The sequence below is a fragment of the Loxodonta africana genome, chromosome 8, assembly GCF_030014295.1.
Source record: "Loxodonta africana isolate mLoxAfr1 chromosome 8, mLoxAfr1.hap2, whole genome shotgun sequence".
In the NCBI taxonomy this organism is placed as follows: Eukaryota; Metazoa; Chordata; class Mammalia; order Proboscidea; family Elephantidae; genus Loxodonta; species Loxodonta africana.
Window position 1 is genome coordinate 1,729,940 of NC_087349.1, and position 13,882 is coordinate 1,743,821.

The window sequence follows — 13,882 nt, forward strand, 5'->3', positions numbered from 1 at the left end:
GATGTTCACAAGAGCTGAGAAGTGGAAACAACCAGTGTCCACAAGCAGAGGGGTGGACAAACACAATGAGGTCCATCCACACCATGGGAGCGCATTCAGACATAAAGAGAAAGCAAGTCCTGACACATGCTACACCACGGACGAACCCTGAAAACAGTCGCTGAGGGAAAGAAGCCAGGCAAGAAAGACCTCACTTCCATGAAATACTGGGAATAGGCAGAGGCATAGAGACAGACAGCAGGCTTGTGATTACCACAGGCAGGCGGAAGGGGAGGAAGGGGGAATTGCGGGGAAAATTTTACTTTACTTTATGTGACCTTTTTTTTCTTTTTTTTACCAATTTACAACAGACACATTTAAAGTTAGACGGTCTATTTCTAAGCTATCATTCTCTTGCTCTAAACCATCTGTGCCCTCCACCATGCCTAGAATTGGGGCATCTCTAGCATTTTGGCAGTTTTTCTGTGAATCCAGGGCAGATAACCTGTCACCTGACTTTCTAAGCAGTTATTCTCATAGGGCCTAGAAGATGAATAAAAACAATTATACATAATTTAAAGAAAACACTTAAATGGTATTTAATCAAAATATTATTTTAAAATTCTAACTAAATCATTCTGGCTAATTCCTAACTGAATTTTGAGTGCGGCCCACCCTTTCTACTATTTGGAGGTGGCACAGTGGTTAAGAGCTCAGCTGCTAACCAAAAGGTGGGCAGTTCAAATCCATCAGCCGCTCCTCGGAAACCCCATGGGGCAGTTCTACTCTGCCCTCCAGGTTGCTATGAGTTGGAATCAACCTGGTGGCAAAGGGTTGGTTTTGGTTTTTGTTCTGATCATAGTCAAGATAAAAGTCTCTTGTCATAGGTTGTAAATATCTTCTTCTGGTCAGCTATTTGTGTTTTAAATTTTACAGGTGCTTGTCATACAAACATTGCTACTTTTCAGTGAGGTTGAATTTACCAAAATTTAATTTCTGGCTTGCCTTTTCCTATCCAGGCCTCATAAGGTAGTACCTACATTTCCTTTAGCACTTTTAAAGTTTTATTGTCTAATGTATTTCAAATTTTTCTTTTCCCACATTCAGGTCTATAATCTCTCCCAGGTTTGTCTGAGAAGGAAGAGCCTATTTCATTTTCTCTAGTATGGAAGCACACTGACACAACACCACTTATTCTTTCCCACCGGTTCCTCCTGTCACTCCGTGTCATGTCCGGCTCGTCTACCTGTGGATTGGATTCTGGGTTCCATCTTGTTCTGTCACCTACCTGTGTGATTTGGCACCAATGTGGCATGCTGTAAATGAGAGAGCTCAGAGCAGTGAGTCTCAGTACTGGGGTAGGGGATACTTCCTCTATTTCCCCTTCTTCTGTTTATGTGCATATTTTATGAGGAGTGATGGTTGGCACTAATTTTAGGAAATGACTTTTGATTTGGGAAAGTAAACCATGATAACAGCTCACAGTTCCCACAGCTAACAGGGGAGGGGGGTGTCGGTGTTGTGAAAAAAACTGAATTTGGATACACACAGGGGCTCAAAACTAGCTGCTGATTTTAAGCTGCGAGATAACCAGAAAGAGAGAGAGCCCTGCTCAAACCACTTCCCCCACCTGGGAAATGGGGAGAGGCCCCTTGATCTGAGGACTGCTGTGGTAAATGGCAACTACCGTTGTTATTGTCACCACCATGGTTTTATATGTTGTTGGCTTCCGTGGACCTGGCTGCGACTCACGGCGACCCCATGTGCAGCAGAACGAAAGTTGCCCAGTCCTGCACCATCTTCAGGATCTTAGGTACGCTTGAGTTCCTTTTGCGCTGTGCTCCCATTTTGGGGGCCAAACCAAAAAAGCCAAACCCGTTGCCCTTGAGTCGATTCTGACTCATAGCAACCCTTTGGACAGAGCACAGCTGCTCATAGGGTTTTGCCCTTAAAACTGGGGCCGAGTGCCCAGGGAGTGCAGGGCAATAGCTCCACCCTGATACCAAGGTGGGTAAGGGCAGCACTGTTACTTCTACTTGTTCATTTTGTTTGCAGAAGGTAGAGCTAAAGAAAGAGGAGGGAAAGGAGGAAAATTTATACTTGTGATACCCTTACAATGCGAGGGGCAGGAGTGGGGAGCAGGGGGGAAGATGGATGAATACACGTGGCTGGCTCACAGGTAGGTGGGGCAGAGCTGACTCCGAGGCCCTTCAGCAGCACCTTTGTCATCCAGTCCTCACATCCGAGACTGCTGGGAACAAAACAACCCTGTTCTAATACCGCACCCTCTTGTCCTCTTGTACAGCCGGGCCCTCTGTCTTTCAGATTATGCCACACCGAAAGGACTGTGCTCCTAGGCAGACCCACTCACCCCTGGTGACAGGTCTGGACCCCTTAGTCCACAGGAGGAGAGCATTAAAAACACTAAGCCCTGGTGGCACAGTGGTTAAGTGCTCGGCTGCTAACCAAAGGGTCGGCAGTTCAAATCCACCCAACAGCTCCTTGGGAGAGAAGACCTGGCGATCTGCTCCTGTAAACATTACAGCCTAGGAACCCAATGGGCCAGTTCTACTCTGTCCCATGCATTCATTACGAGTCAAAATTGACTCAGCGAGACCCAACAACAAGCTGTCCACACAGCCCCAGAAGGGATGGCCCCATGCTCCCAGACTGGTGACTGAAATCATGGCTTCTTGCTTGATTTTTATTGCCCTTTGCCTAAAAAAGACCTGCTTTCTAACTAAATTTACTATTGAAAACCAATGTGCTAAGATAGATGTCCTTATGTTGAGCTGTTTTGGGGCAATTATAAAAGATCAACATATGTTTTAAACAGTACAAGAAAGGCCTCGTTATTTAACTCATTTGGGTTTTTTTTTTTTTTTGTTATCCTCTCAATAATTCCAGTCCAACTTTTATGTGAGAGGAGATTCCCGTTAAGAGTTCTAATAAAGCCGAGCGTGAACTGAAGACGAGGGTTTGCAGCCAGACTTACACTGTTTCTTGCAGTGTCTGTTGTTCTGTCTGCTACAGCACAGGCGTGTGATTTCCAGATAAACACATCTACACTGAGCAGGGAAGTGATGAAGTGGACAGGACAGATATGTGATAGGCAGATTTTTTTTTTTTTAAACAATTTTTAACAAAAGAGTTATATTAATATTTTTCCTAATATATTAAATGAAAGATAATATTATTCTAAAATGAAGTTTATCTTTTCATCCTAAGTGACATGGCCAGAGCAAAGAGCCAAGAAGGAGAAAAAAAAATTCACTGGATATTTGCAATAATTCAAAAAGTAGCCAAAAATGTATAAGGGTAGAATTTAACCAGTGAACTCGAATCATTCTTCAAATGCAGCCTCTCTCAACCTTGCAAACAACTTTAGTTACACAATTTCAACTTGAAATTGAACAAAAGGTGCCGTAAAATTAGATTTTGAGCTGATGCAAATAAATACAGGCTATTAAATTCTTTTTTTTTTTAATTATTAATTCAGCCTGAGCTTTTTTTTTTAAAAAGAAATATTTATTCAAGTCTTTTAAAGAAAAAGAATGACTCGGCATCAGGTTACTGGCCAAGGTAATCTGTAGCCATACAGCCAAGGGAACAACCTAGCTGCTGTACCAAGGTCAGCTCCAGAATTCATTACACGAAATAAGCCGTTCCAAAAGTCTCTGTACTTGTCCTGCAACTTAAATGCAGCATGAGGGAAAAATGCTTTTTGGCAAATAAAGAACAAAAGAAGTGAATAAATTACAAATATATATTCATAGCAGCCAGGTATTGAAGCAGGGTACTTACTACAGATTTTTCCTTTTTTGGTCTTTGTGTACACGCATCCTCCATGGGTGGATCTGTTATATTCTCAGTCACCGAGACACATGCCTCTGTCAGTTTGTGGTGGTGTCGTCAGTTGCTGTCAAGTCAGCTCGGACTCATGCCAACCTTACGTATAACAGAATGAAACATCACCCAGTCCTGTGCCATCTTCATGATTGTTGGTATCTTTGAGTTCTTGGTTGCGGCCACTGTGTCAATCCATCTCACTGAGGGTTTCCTTCGTTTTTGCTGACTCTCTAGTTTATCAAACATGATGTCATTTTCTGATGGCATGTCCAAAGCAAGCGAGCCAAAGTTTCGGACAAAGTTTCTGTGATCCATAGGGTTTTCAATGGCTAATTTTTGGAGCAGATCTCCACTTTCTTCTGAGGCACCTCTGGGTGGACTTGAACTACCAACCTTTCAGTTAGTAGAAAAACTCATTAACTGTTTGCACCACGCAAGCAGTCTGTCTCTTTCGTTCTCTCTCTACACATACACACACACATGATTTTGCCTTAATTCTAGCTTTTCACAAAAATCATTGAGTGCTGTGTTAATTGACTCCAGCCGTATGGCCCCAGCGAGGCTCCTTAAACAGACGAGCGTGTGTCTGAGTGTCCACCTCATGGGTATTCTTTTGCAGTTCTCTTTTCTGGATGACTGTTCCCCAGAGATCTGCATGGCTCTCTTCCTTACCCCCTGAGTAGGTCACACTGTTTAACCTTACACAGATGTCACACGAGGTTTTCCAGAGAAACAGAAGCATAGAAGCACCAGGATCTGTGTTTATGTCTATATCTGTCTGTCTGTCTGTCTGTCTATCTGTCTGTCTGTCTGTCTGTCTAGAGAGATTGATTTTAAGGCTCACGTGATTGTGGGGGTAGCAAACTCTAAATCTCCAGGGCAGTTCACAGGAAACTCAGGAAAAAGTTGATGTTGCAATTTTGAGTTTGAAATCTCTAGGACAGGATGGCAGGCTAGAAACTGTGGCAGGATGGCTGTGTTACGGCCCTGGGTCAGAATTCCTTCTTCTCCAGGAAACCTCAAAATTTGCTCTGAAAGCTTCGACTGATGGATGAGGCCCGCCCACATTATGGAGAACGATGTGCTTTACTCAAAGTCAACAGACTGCAGATGTTAACCACGTCTACAAAGCACCTTTATGGCAAGACCTGGAAGAGTGGTTGACTGAACACCTGGGCACGATAGCCAAGACAAGCGGACACGTATAACTCACCATCACCCCATGGAACATTTTATAGAAGAAACATGTAACAGAATGTGGCTTCTAAAAGTTCTTCTGAAATTCATCACGCAGCCCCAGGGAGCAGTTAGGAGTGTGAGAGCACCTGTCCACATCTGGCCACCTTTAGATGCTGTTCATGTGAGGCAATGCCATCTGAACTCCCATCAAGCTCTCAGAAACACAACTCCCGTGTCCTGGCCCTTGCCCACTTGCCTTCCCTCCATCCTCACCACTGCCATAGCCAAGGGCCTCCTCACTCTCTTTCCAAGACAGCTCACATCTTCAGTATTTTCCCCCAATGAGAAAGAAGAGAAATAAGCTGCCCACCAATGGTGACAAAATCTAACAAGACCGCCCACTTCTCATGCACTTTACACGTGATCCCTTTCAATGTAGCACAGCCCTGGGAAGGAGTTATGGTTATGACGTCATCTTCACCCTGGGCTCACCATCCTCCAGGTTAGGAAACTGAGCTTTAGGGAGGTTACAGACGTTTCCAGAGACTGCCGATTTAGTAACCGGTGGGTGGAGCTCGGGCTCCAATTGGAGAGAGACCCCAGACTTGAGCTCATGGCCACTGTGCCATTTTCCTCTTAAGAAATGTCCCTAGGTGAGTGGTTTTCCAAGCTGTCTGAAAAAATATCACCCAGGGAATATTGGTGCTGATTTCTGAATTGACAAAGAGCTTTTCTGTATTTATTTGAAAAGCTCAAAATTTATTGGTGAAATACACTTTATTTTACTCCATGAAATTCTGAAGATATTGCATGTGTGCAAAAGAATGACTTGGGTTTAGAAATTTATTTTGAGAGAATGATGATGGCGGCCAATTTACAGCCTGTGCCTGCCAATTCTTTTGAACTCAAGAGCTGCCTGAGTTACACCACAATGTCTGAAATCATATTTATTCCACTTTTCTAAGCCTTAGAGTAAACCAAGCCTCTTTTATATCCTACTTAGTGACTTGTAGGTATAATATACAGGGACCAAAGGGAACCATATCAATACACACACACACACACACACACACACACACACTCTCTCTCTCTCTCAAGGGAAATAAGTTAACTAAAATCCACAGTATTTCAACCATTCTAATCAGACTCTCAGAGGTTTCCCAGATGCAGGTGGCAGCCACCACCCTCAGATTGGGTGTGATTAAGGAAGAGGTCTGGAGTCAGTAACGGTTTGGGGGACAGAGCATTTTCCATTTTCTTTGCTTAAAAAAGTTATCCTCAAGAAATGGAAATCTTAATTTTTTTTTCCTTTATCAGTTTAAGCCTAAGTCTATCTGTATATCACATATTGTTTATATAATGTATGTTGTTGTTGTTAGTTGCCATCGAGTCGATTCTGACTCATGGTGGCTCCGTGTATGCAGAGTAGAACTGCTCCATAAGGCTTTCCAGGATGTGACCTTTGAACCTCTAGGTGAATGTGAACAGCCAACCTTTCAAGTAGCTTAACTGTTTGCTTCACTCAAGGACTTATATCATGTATATGTGTACATACATATAAAAGTGTGTATACATAAAAAAATAAGACAAACCCATTGCTGTCCGGTGGATTCCGACTCATAGCGACCCTGTAGGACAGAGTAGAACTGCTCCATAGGGTTTCCAAGGCTGTAATCTCTATGGAAGCAGACTGCTACATCCTCCTCCCTCAGAGTGGCTGGTGGGCTTCAACTGCTGACCTTTTGGTTCACAGCCAAGCACTTAGCCACTTAAATTTGTGTATATTAAACCTAAATATATGTTTATGTATATGTACATGATATTTATCATTGTAGAAGTTCCTTCCACCCTTTCTAATATATACGGTTGTTTTATTGTCTTATTATAGTAAATACTAAACCTTGAAAAGTCTGCTTTGATTAGGTAGGAGCTGATGCTGGAGAGGAATGTCAACTTAAATTGGTTTCTCTGGCATTTTGTTAGTAGTACAATTTTACTCTACATAATTAATTATGGGACTAGGAATAATTCAAACTAGAAAGGAAACACAGTCTTCAGACGTCTATAAATCATCAAAACTACTTTCAAATACGTCAACACGTCTTAAGAATCAAAAACTCCACTGTCTTATTACATGAATTCAACCAACGAAGTATTTCAAAAACACTCCTTGTTTTCTTCATGTAGATTTCCCCGTGTCTTCAGTTTTCCTTTATAAAATCACTTTTTCTTTCTCATTTTTTGACATTTATCCTAAATGTTCATAAGATAAACTTTGGTACAGAGATTATAGAGGCTTTTCATGAACTACAGTTTGTATACCAGTCAATCCGACTTGAATTTTAATTAAGAAATGGTGGAATTACATGTAGGTCATCATAACTGAGTAGATGCATTCCACAAATAAAAAGAGGGTGACATTAATACTCCTCAAATTTGACTATTAGTAATGCCTTTGGTCTACAAATATTACATCTTGAATGAACTCAAAAAAGTATATACCAAGGGAGCAAAAGGGATAAATCAAACAGATTAGAGAGACGCTGGCAATCTTTGTGGCTACTCTTTAGATTATCAGTATATTCTTCTTATGAATTCACTAACATTTTTTTAAGCCATAATCTCTGAATCTGCTGTTTTAATACCATGTTTCATGAGCGCCAGAGGATGGGAGGGTGAGGAATCATGGGTAGGGCTCCCAGCCTCTCCCCCCCTTTACCCCAAGATGCTCCATGTCACCCTTTTATCACAGTGGACTTCCGGGAGATAGGGACTGGCCTTCCTGGTGTTGAGGAGGGGCCACTTACTAACTGCAGCATGAAGACTGAGCTACTGGCTTTCCACCTGCTTGCTTCCACCAGGTACACGCCCATCCTGCCTGGATGCAGCTGTCTGGACAGTCTAACTAGGGACATGTAGGGAGACATGAGCAGTGACGACAGCTGTTGCTGATGGTCCCGTCTGGAATCGCTGATTTCGGATGCGATGACTCAACTTGTTGAGTCGGGTTGTGAGAGCCCCAAATTACCCTGCGGTGGGCAACCAGCTGAGGCCAAGGCTGAGCTAATTAGGGTTCTGGCACCGTGGGTGGGAATATTTACTATTTTGATGAATAGCAAATCATAAATGTTAAATTGCATTCAGTCTCAGGAATAACTGTGAAAACCCTCCCAGCACCGATAATCAGGCAATTACACGCTGGTGGCTGCTGCTTTGCTGTGAACCCATGAGCTACAAGCTCATTGCCAGGCTCCACGCTCACGTGATTCACTCCAGCAATCAAGAATAAATGCTCAGTTCTTAAAAGTTCTTAAAAAGATCACGCAATCTGTGGCCTGTAGTTTAAACTGAATGGTGACATTGGCAAAGATTATTGAATATACTGTTGACTTCCAGAAGAATGAACAAATCAGTCTTAGAAGAAATAAAACCAGAATGCTCCTTAGAAGCAAGGATGGTGAGACTTTAGCTTGCTTACTTTGGACAAATCATCAGGAAAGATCAATTGCTAGAGAAGGACATCATGTTTGGTAAAGTGGAGGGTCAGTACAAATGAGGGAAGTCCACCATGAGATGGACTGGCACAATAGCCACACCAATGGGCTTAAACATAGCAAGGATCGTGAAGAATGGTGCAGGACCGGGCAACGTTTTGTTCTGTTATAGGTCAAATCCCCAAGACTCAATGACAGCTAACAATAGCAATATGCTTTAAACCTTTAACATGAAACTTTCACGTAGGTAGGCCCTATGCCATCTTCATGGTCATTGTGGCTATCATGCCAATCCATCTCACTGACAGTTTCCCTTGCTTTTGCTGACCCTCTGCTTTACCGACAATGTCGTCCTTCTCTAGCCACAATTAAAGAATAACGATAGCTACCTACAAGCATTTCACAAGCCTGCACACACAGCATAAGTTCTAAGCCATTGAAAGACACAGCTTTGTAAGTAATTCTATTTACTGAATGAAAAGTGGCTTTTGGGAAGTGAGTGGACATCCCACAAGCCCCATGTACAAAACCCTGTTTTGTTTCTTCTGCTGGGGTTTGTTGACAATGAGTAGCAGCATGCCGTTATATTCTCAGAGTTATTTTTGGTTCACTGCTAGAGCTAACTTGTCTTCTGTGTGTCCTTCTGACCACAGTGTAGAGAGGGAACTGGGGTGGATGGGGTTTGGTCCCAGGAGGAGACCAGGGTGACAGCAGGGCCCTGAGGGCCCTCGAGGCTCCTGGAAATGCCAAGCAGCCGCCCACGGGGCATGCTACTGGGGCTACACTTGGGTTTCCACTCCTGCTCCCAGGCTCAGAGACTCTCTTTCTTACACAGAAGACCGTGGTTTACCTTCTTCTTCTGCTGTCACAGGCCCTGCCCCTCGCTGAGAAGCCAGAAAAAAGAGAAATGAAAGGAGCCTGGACTGGATCTTCCCTGCTGTGGTCTGTGACAGCGCAGAACACAGAAGTGGACAGGGAGGCTCTGTGGCTGGCGGCCAGGGACCTTTCCCCTCCTCTCCTCTCCCTTTCCCTCTCTTCTCTCCTCCTCCTGCCCTCTCCTTCTTCCCTCTCCATCTGTCTGTGTCCCTCTTCATGTCTCTCTCTCTCTCCCTCCAGCTCTCTCTTTCTTCTTCTTCCCTCCCTCTCTATGTCTGTCTCTCCTCTCTGTCTCCTCTCTTTCTTTCTTTTTCTCTCTCCTGGTCCAGATGCTCAAAGTGAACCTTTCAGGAGGTGACACAGTCCTGGAGACCCTGCTCACATGGGTGCTCCCCCAGGCCTGTCCAACACCTCTGCCTTGGCCACCCCTTCTGTGGTCACAAGGCACATTTCTATCCTACAGACCACTGTCTCCTGCGTGGCTCATTATTTCTCTCTGAGCAAATTTGAGCCCACACGTTATGTGTCCGTCTGTCTGTTTTTCAGCATGTTCCTGACATTTGAAAACTTGGTGAGCCCCAAACTTTCTAACCTATTATCTTCTGATTTTAGCACTTATCAAACTTTCTTTCTGTCTGGTCAGCGTGGCTGGGGCTCCGTGGCCAGGCCGATCATCCACACACTCACCACTGCTTGTGGTCCGCGTCGCAGTTGCAGTAGTACCGGGGGTCCGTGCAGTTGCGCTCAATGCCGCACGCACACTTCTGGATGCCGGGGCCGGAGCCCCCCCAGTAGTAGTGCTTCTCGTTGCCTTTGCCGACCCACCAGGTGTAAGGGCTTCCATCTGCAAGAAAGGAAGGAACCTTAAGTGCACATTGCCAAGTGGAAGAAGCCAACCTGAAAAAGCTGCATGCTGTGTGATTCCTACTCCATGACATCCTGGAAAAGGCAAAACTGTGGAGACAGTGAAAAGATCAGTGGTGGACAGGGGTCAGGGGTTCAGGGAGGGATGCACACATAGATGGAGCCCAGCACAGGGTTCAGGGTTGTGCAGCTATTCTGCAGGATACTGTGATGACGGACACACAACAGTACGTATTTGTCAAAGCTCACAGGGCTGTACAACACAGAGGGAACCCTAATGCAAATTGTGGGCTTTAGGTACATCAGTTGTAACACGTGGACCACAGGAATGCTAGATGTCGGTAACAGGAGAGACAGTAGACAGGGAGACGGGGTGCCTGGGAGCTTACTGACTTTCTGCAAACCTAACACTGCTCTAAAAAGTAAATAAAATTCAGCATAAATGGTAAACTCGAGCTTTCGCACCAGGATATTTCCTTTCTCCTTGGGAGACGCTTTTAGACACACACGTCTGTAATTTAGGGAGTAACAGTCAATCAGCTGCCAGGTGGCTAAGCCCCCAGTGAAGCCCTGGACCTATTCTCGACTCACAGCTCTCTCACGGCTAGCCTGCTTCCCTGTGAACTATGGTCACGCAGACCACAGAAAACTAGACCTGAGCATGGACTTTCACTGCTTCTTACTAAAAACCGAAAAAGACTCCGAGCCTGTTGCTGTCAAGTCAATCCTGACCCACGGTGACCCTAGAGGACAGAGTACAATTGCCCCGTACGTTTCCGAGGCTTCAGTCTTTACGGGAACAGACTGCCACAGCTTTGCCCCTCTGAGCACCAGTGGGTTTCAGTTAGCAGCTGAGTGTGTGACCACTGAGTGGTCCTAATTCGTGTGGTTCAGAACACATTTCTTAAACCATCAATTCAACAGTAATCTTTCAATTTTTCAAGCTGTAGAACAAACTATGCCAGAATTTATTTTTCTAATTTTTAGCAAATTTATATTTCTAAGCATACTAGGTAGGTTTAGATGACATCCAATTTAAAAAATATATCTACTATCAATGTTGTCATTGTTGTTAGGTGCCAATTCTGACTCATAGTGATCCCACATGACAGAGTAGAACTCCCCCACAGAGCTTCCAAGGCTGAAATCTTTACGGAATTGGACTGCCACTTCTTTCTCCTATGGAGCAGCTGGTAGGTTCAAACCACTGACCTTTGGTTAGGAAACAGGTCAGACACCAGGTAAGTCCAGAAGGGCTAAGCAATTCCACCAATCACATGGCAGGCTAGCCCAGAAGCCGGCAGTGCGGTACTACCTCCCACAGCGCTTTGCACAATCCTCTTCACACAGAACTGCTTTGTTTATTATTTGACCTGACAGCCACTCATTCATTCATTCACTTGTCTGATCATCAGACATCCATGGAGTTTCCAATTTGTGTCAACATCTTCAGACATTCAGCAGAACAATGAAGGGGAAAGATACGGACAGAGAAGTCGGCCTTGTTAGAAGGACAGAGGATGGGGAGGCGAAGGGCTGTCTCCCCATCTCCTGTCTCCATGTCTCTTCTCTGCTTTTAAAAGGACACCACTCAGGTGAACTAAGACCCACCCTACTCCATCATGACACCATGTCAACTGAAAACATCTTCAAAGACCCTATTTCCAACCAGGGTCACGTTCACAGGTACTAGGGGTTAGGGTTTCAACACAGCTTTTGGGGGGACACAATTCAATGCATAACAGTGAGGTTGAGAAATTCCATATTTTTTGGAAACTATAAAATCTGAGCTACTCAGGCAAAGGCTTTGGCCATTTGGCTGTGAGCTGATGCAGATCTCTATTGGTTTTGTCTCTGGCCGCTGGGGGGAGAGGCCATGTGGGCTGCCCAGTGCTGACCTGCAGAGGTGTGTGAGGGGTACCCTCAGCTGATCCCAGAAGTGAAGGACACCCTCTGCTGGCCACCCTGCCCATTTTCTATTGCACCGAATCTTTTCAAGTGGGTCTAATACTAAATTGTCTTTCTCTCAAAGGAAATTCTGGCTGATGTCATTGTTTTTGGAAATGAAGGGGGTCTAAACCCATGGTGGGGAAGGAGGACCCCAGTCAGACACCTGAGCCGTCTGACAGAAATTGCCTTTGTCCTGGCCGTACCTCAAACAGCCGATGAAAGGGTGTTTGTCTCAGAACTGAAGCCCGATTTATGGTCGTTCCTTTCCATGAGCAGTGGACACAACGTAGCACTCTGCATTTTCATTATGGACACTGAGGGTGATTTGAACCAACAGCAACAAGAGAGGTGTCCGATCCCAGCTGTGCCTCCAGGGGTGGCCGGCAGCTTAGGCGAGGATGCTCAGTGTTGTATTGTTTGGGGGTGGGTGCCCCTGTAGAGGCCTAGGTCCCACATGGGACCCAGGCATGAACTAATCTCTGTGCAGTCCTCAGTGTACTGTGGGAACAGACTATTATCAGACCAGGATCGGACTCAAGGTGAAGACCCCAACCAAGGACAGGGTGTGCGGTGACGCACTGGTAGCCAGTAAGAGCAGCCTGGTGTCTTAGTGTCCTGGTGCTGTTGTAACACAAATACCACAAGTGTATAGCTCAAAGAACAGAAATTTATTTTATCATCTTTCTGTAAGCTAAAAGATCCCCCCCTGCAAAAAAAAAATCCTCACAACTGTACCAATAAGTGACATCATGATAAATGGAGAAAATATTGAAGTTATCAAGGATTTCATTTTACTTACATCCACAATCAATGCCCATGGAAGCAGCAGTCAAGAAATCAAATGATGCATTGCACTGGGCAAATCTGCTGCAAAGGACCTCTTTAAAGCGTTAAAAAACACAGATGTCACTTTGAGCACTAAGGTGCGCCTGACCCAAGCCGTAGTGTTTTCAATTGCCTTGTTTGCATGTGAAAGCTGGATAGCGAATAAGAAAGACCAAAGAAAAATTGATTCCTTTGAATTATGGTGTTGGAGAAGAATACTGAATATATCATGGACTTCCAGAAGAACGAACGAACGTGTCTTAGAAGAAGTACAGTCGGAATGCTCATTAGAAGCGAGGATGGCAAGACTTTGTCTCACGTACTTCGGACATGTTACCAAGAGGGATCAGTCCCTGGAGAAGGACGTCATGCTTAGTAAAGTACAGGGTCAGCAAAAAACCAGAAGACCCTCAACGAGATGGACTGACACAGTGGCTGCAACAATAAGCTCAAGCATAACAATGATTGTGAGGATGGTGCAGGACCAGGCAGTGTTTCGTCCCATTGTACACAGGGTCACTGTGAGTTGGAACCGACTCCATGACACATAACACCACCACCAAAAAGCCCAAATTAGGGTCTGGGCTGTGCCTATTCCTTCCTTGTAGGTAGCTCTGGGCAGGCTCTGGCTTCTTAGCTTGTAGATGATCCCGACATGGCGTCTGTCTTCCATGTGTGTGTCTGTCTAGTCCGGTCTTCTTATAATTCAGGGGTGATTAGGTTTAGGACTCACCCTACACTGGTGTGACCTCATATCAGAACAAAAGAAAGACCCTGAGGATCACATCTACAGGTACAAGGGCCAGGAATTCAGCACATGTTTTGGGGAACACCATTCAGTCTGTAATGCCCAGTGTTCTAGTTTC

General features: G+C 44.7%; 1 protein-coding gene across 1 annotated transcript in view; it reads right to left on the reverse strand.

Annotated features, from left to right (window-relative positions):
* Positions 1 to 13,882, reverse strand: part of CNTNAP2 (contactin associated protein 2) — a 1,506,181-nt gene that overhangs the window by 401,178 nt on the left and 1,091,121 nt on the right. Inside the window, exon 14 of the mRNA XM_064290350.1 lies at positions 10,065 to 10,221. Coding sequence (XP_064146420.1) covers positions 10,065 to 10,221 — 157 coding nt within the window. The remainder of the gene's footprint in view (positions 1 to 10,064; positions 10,222 to 13,882) is intronic.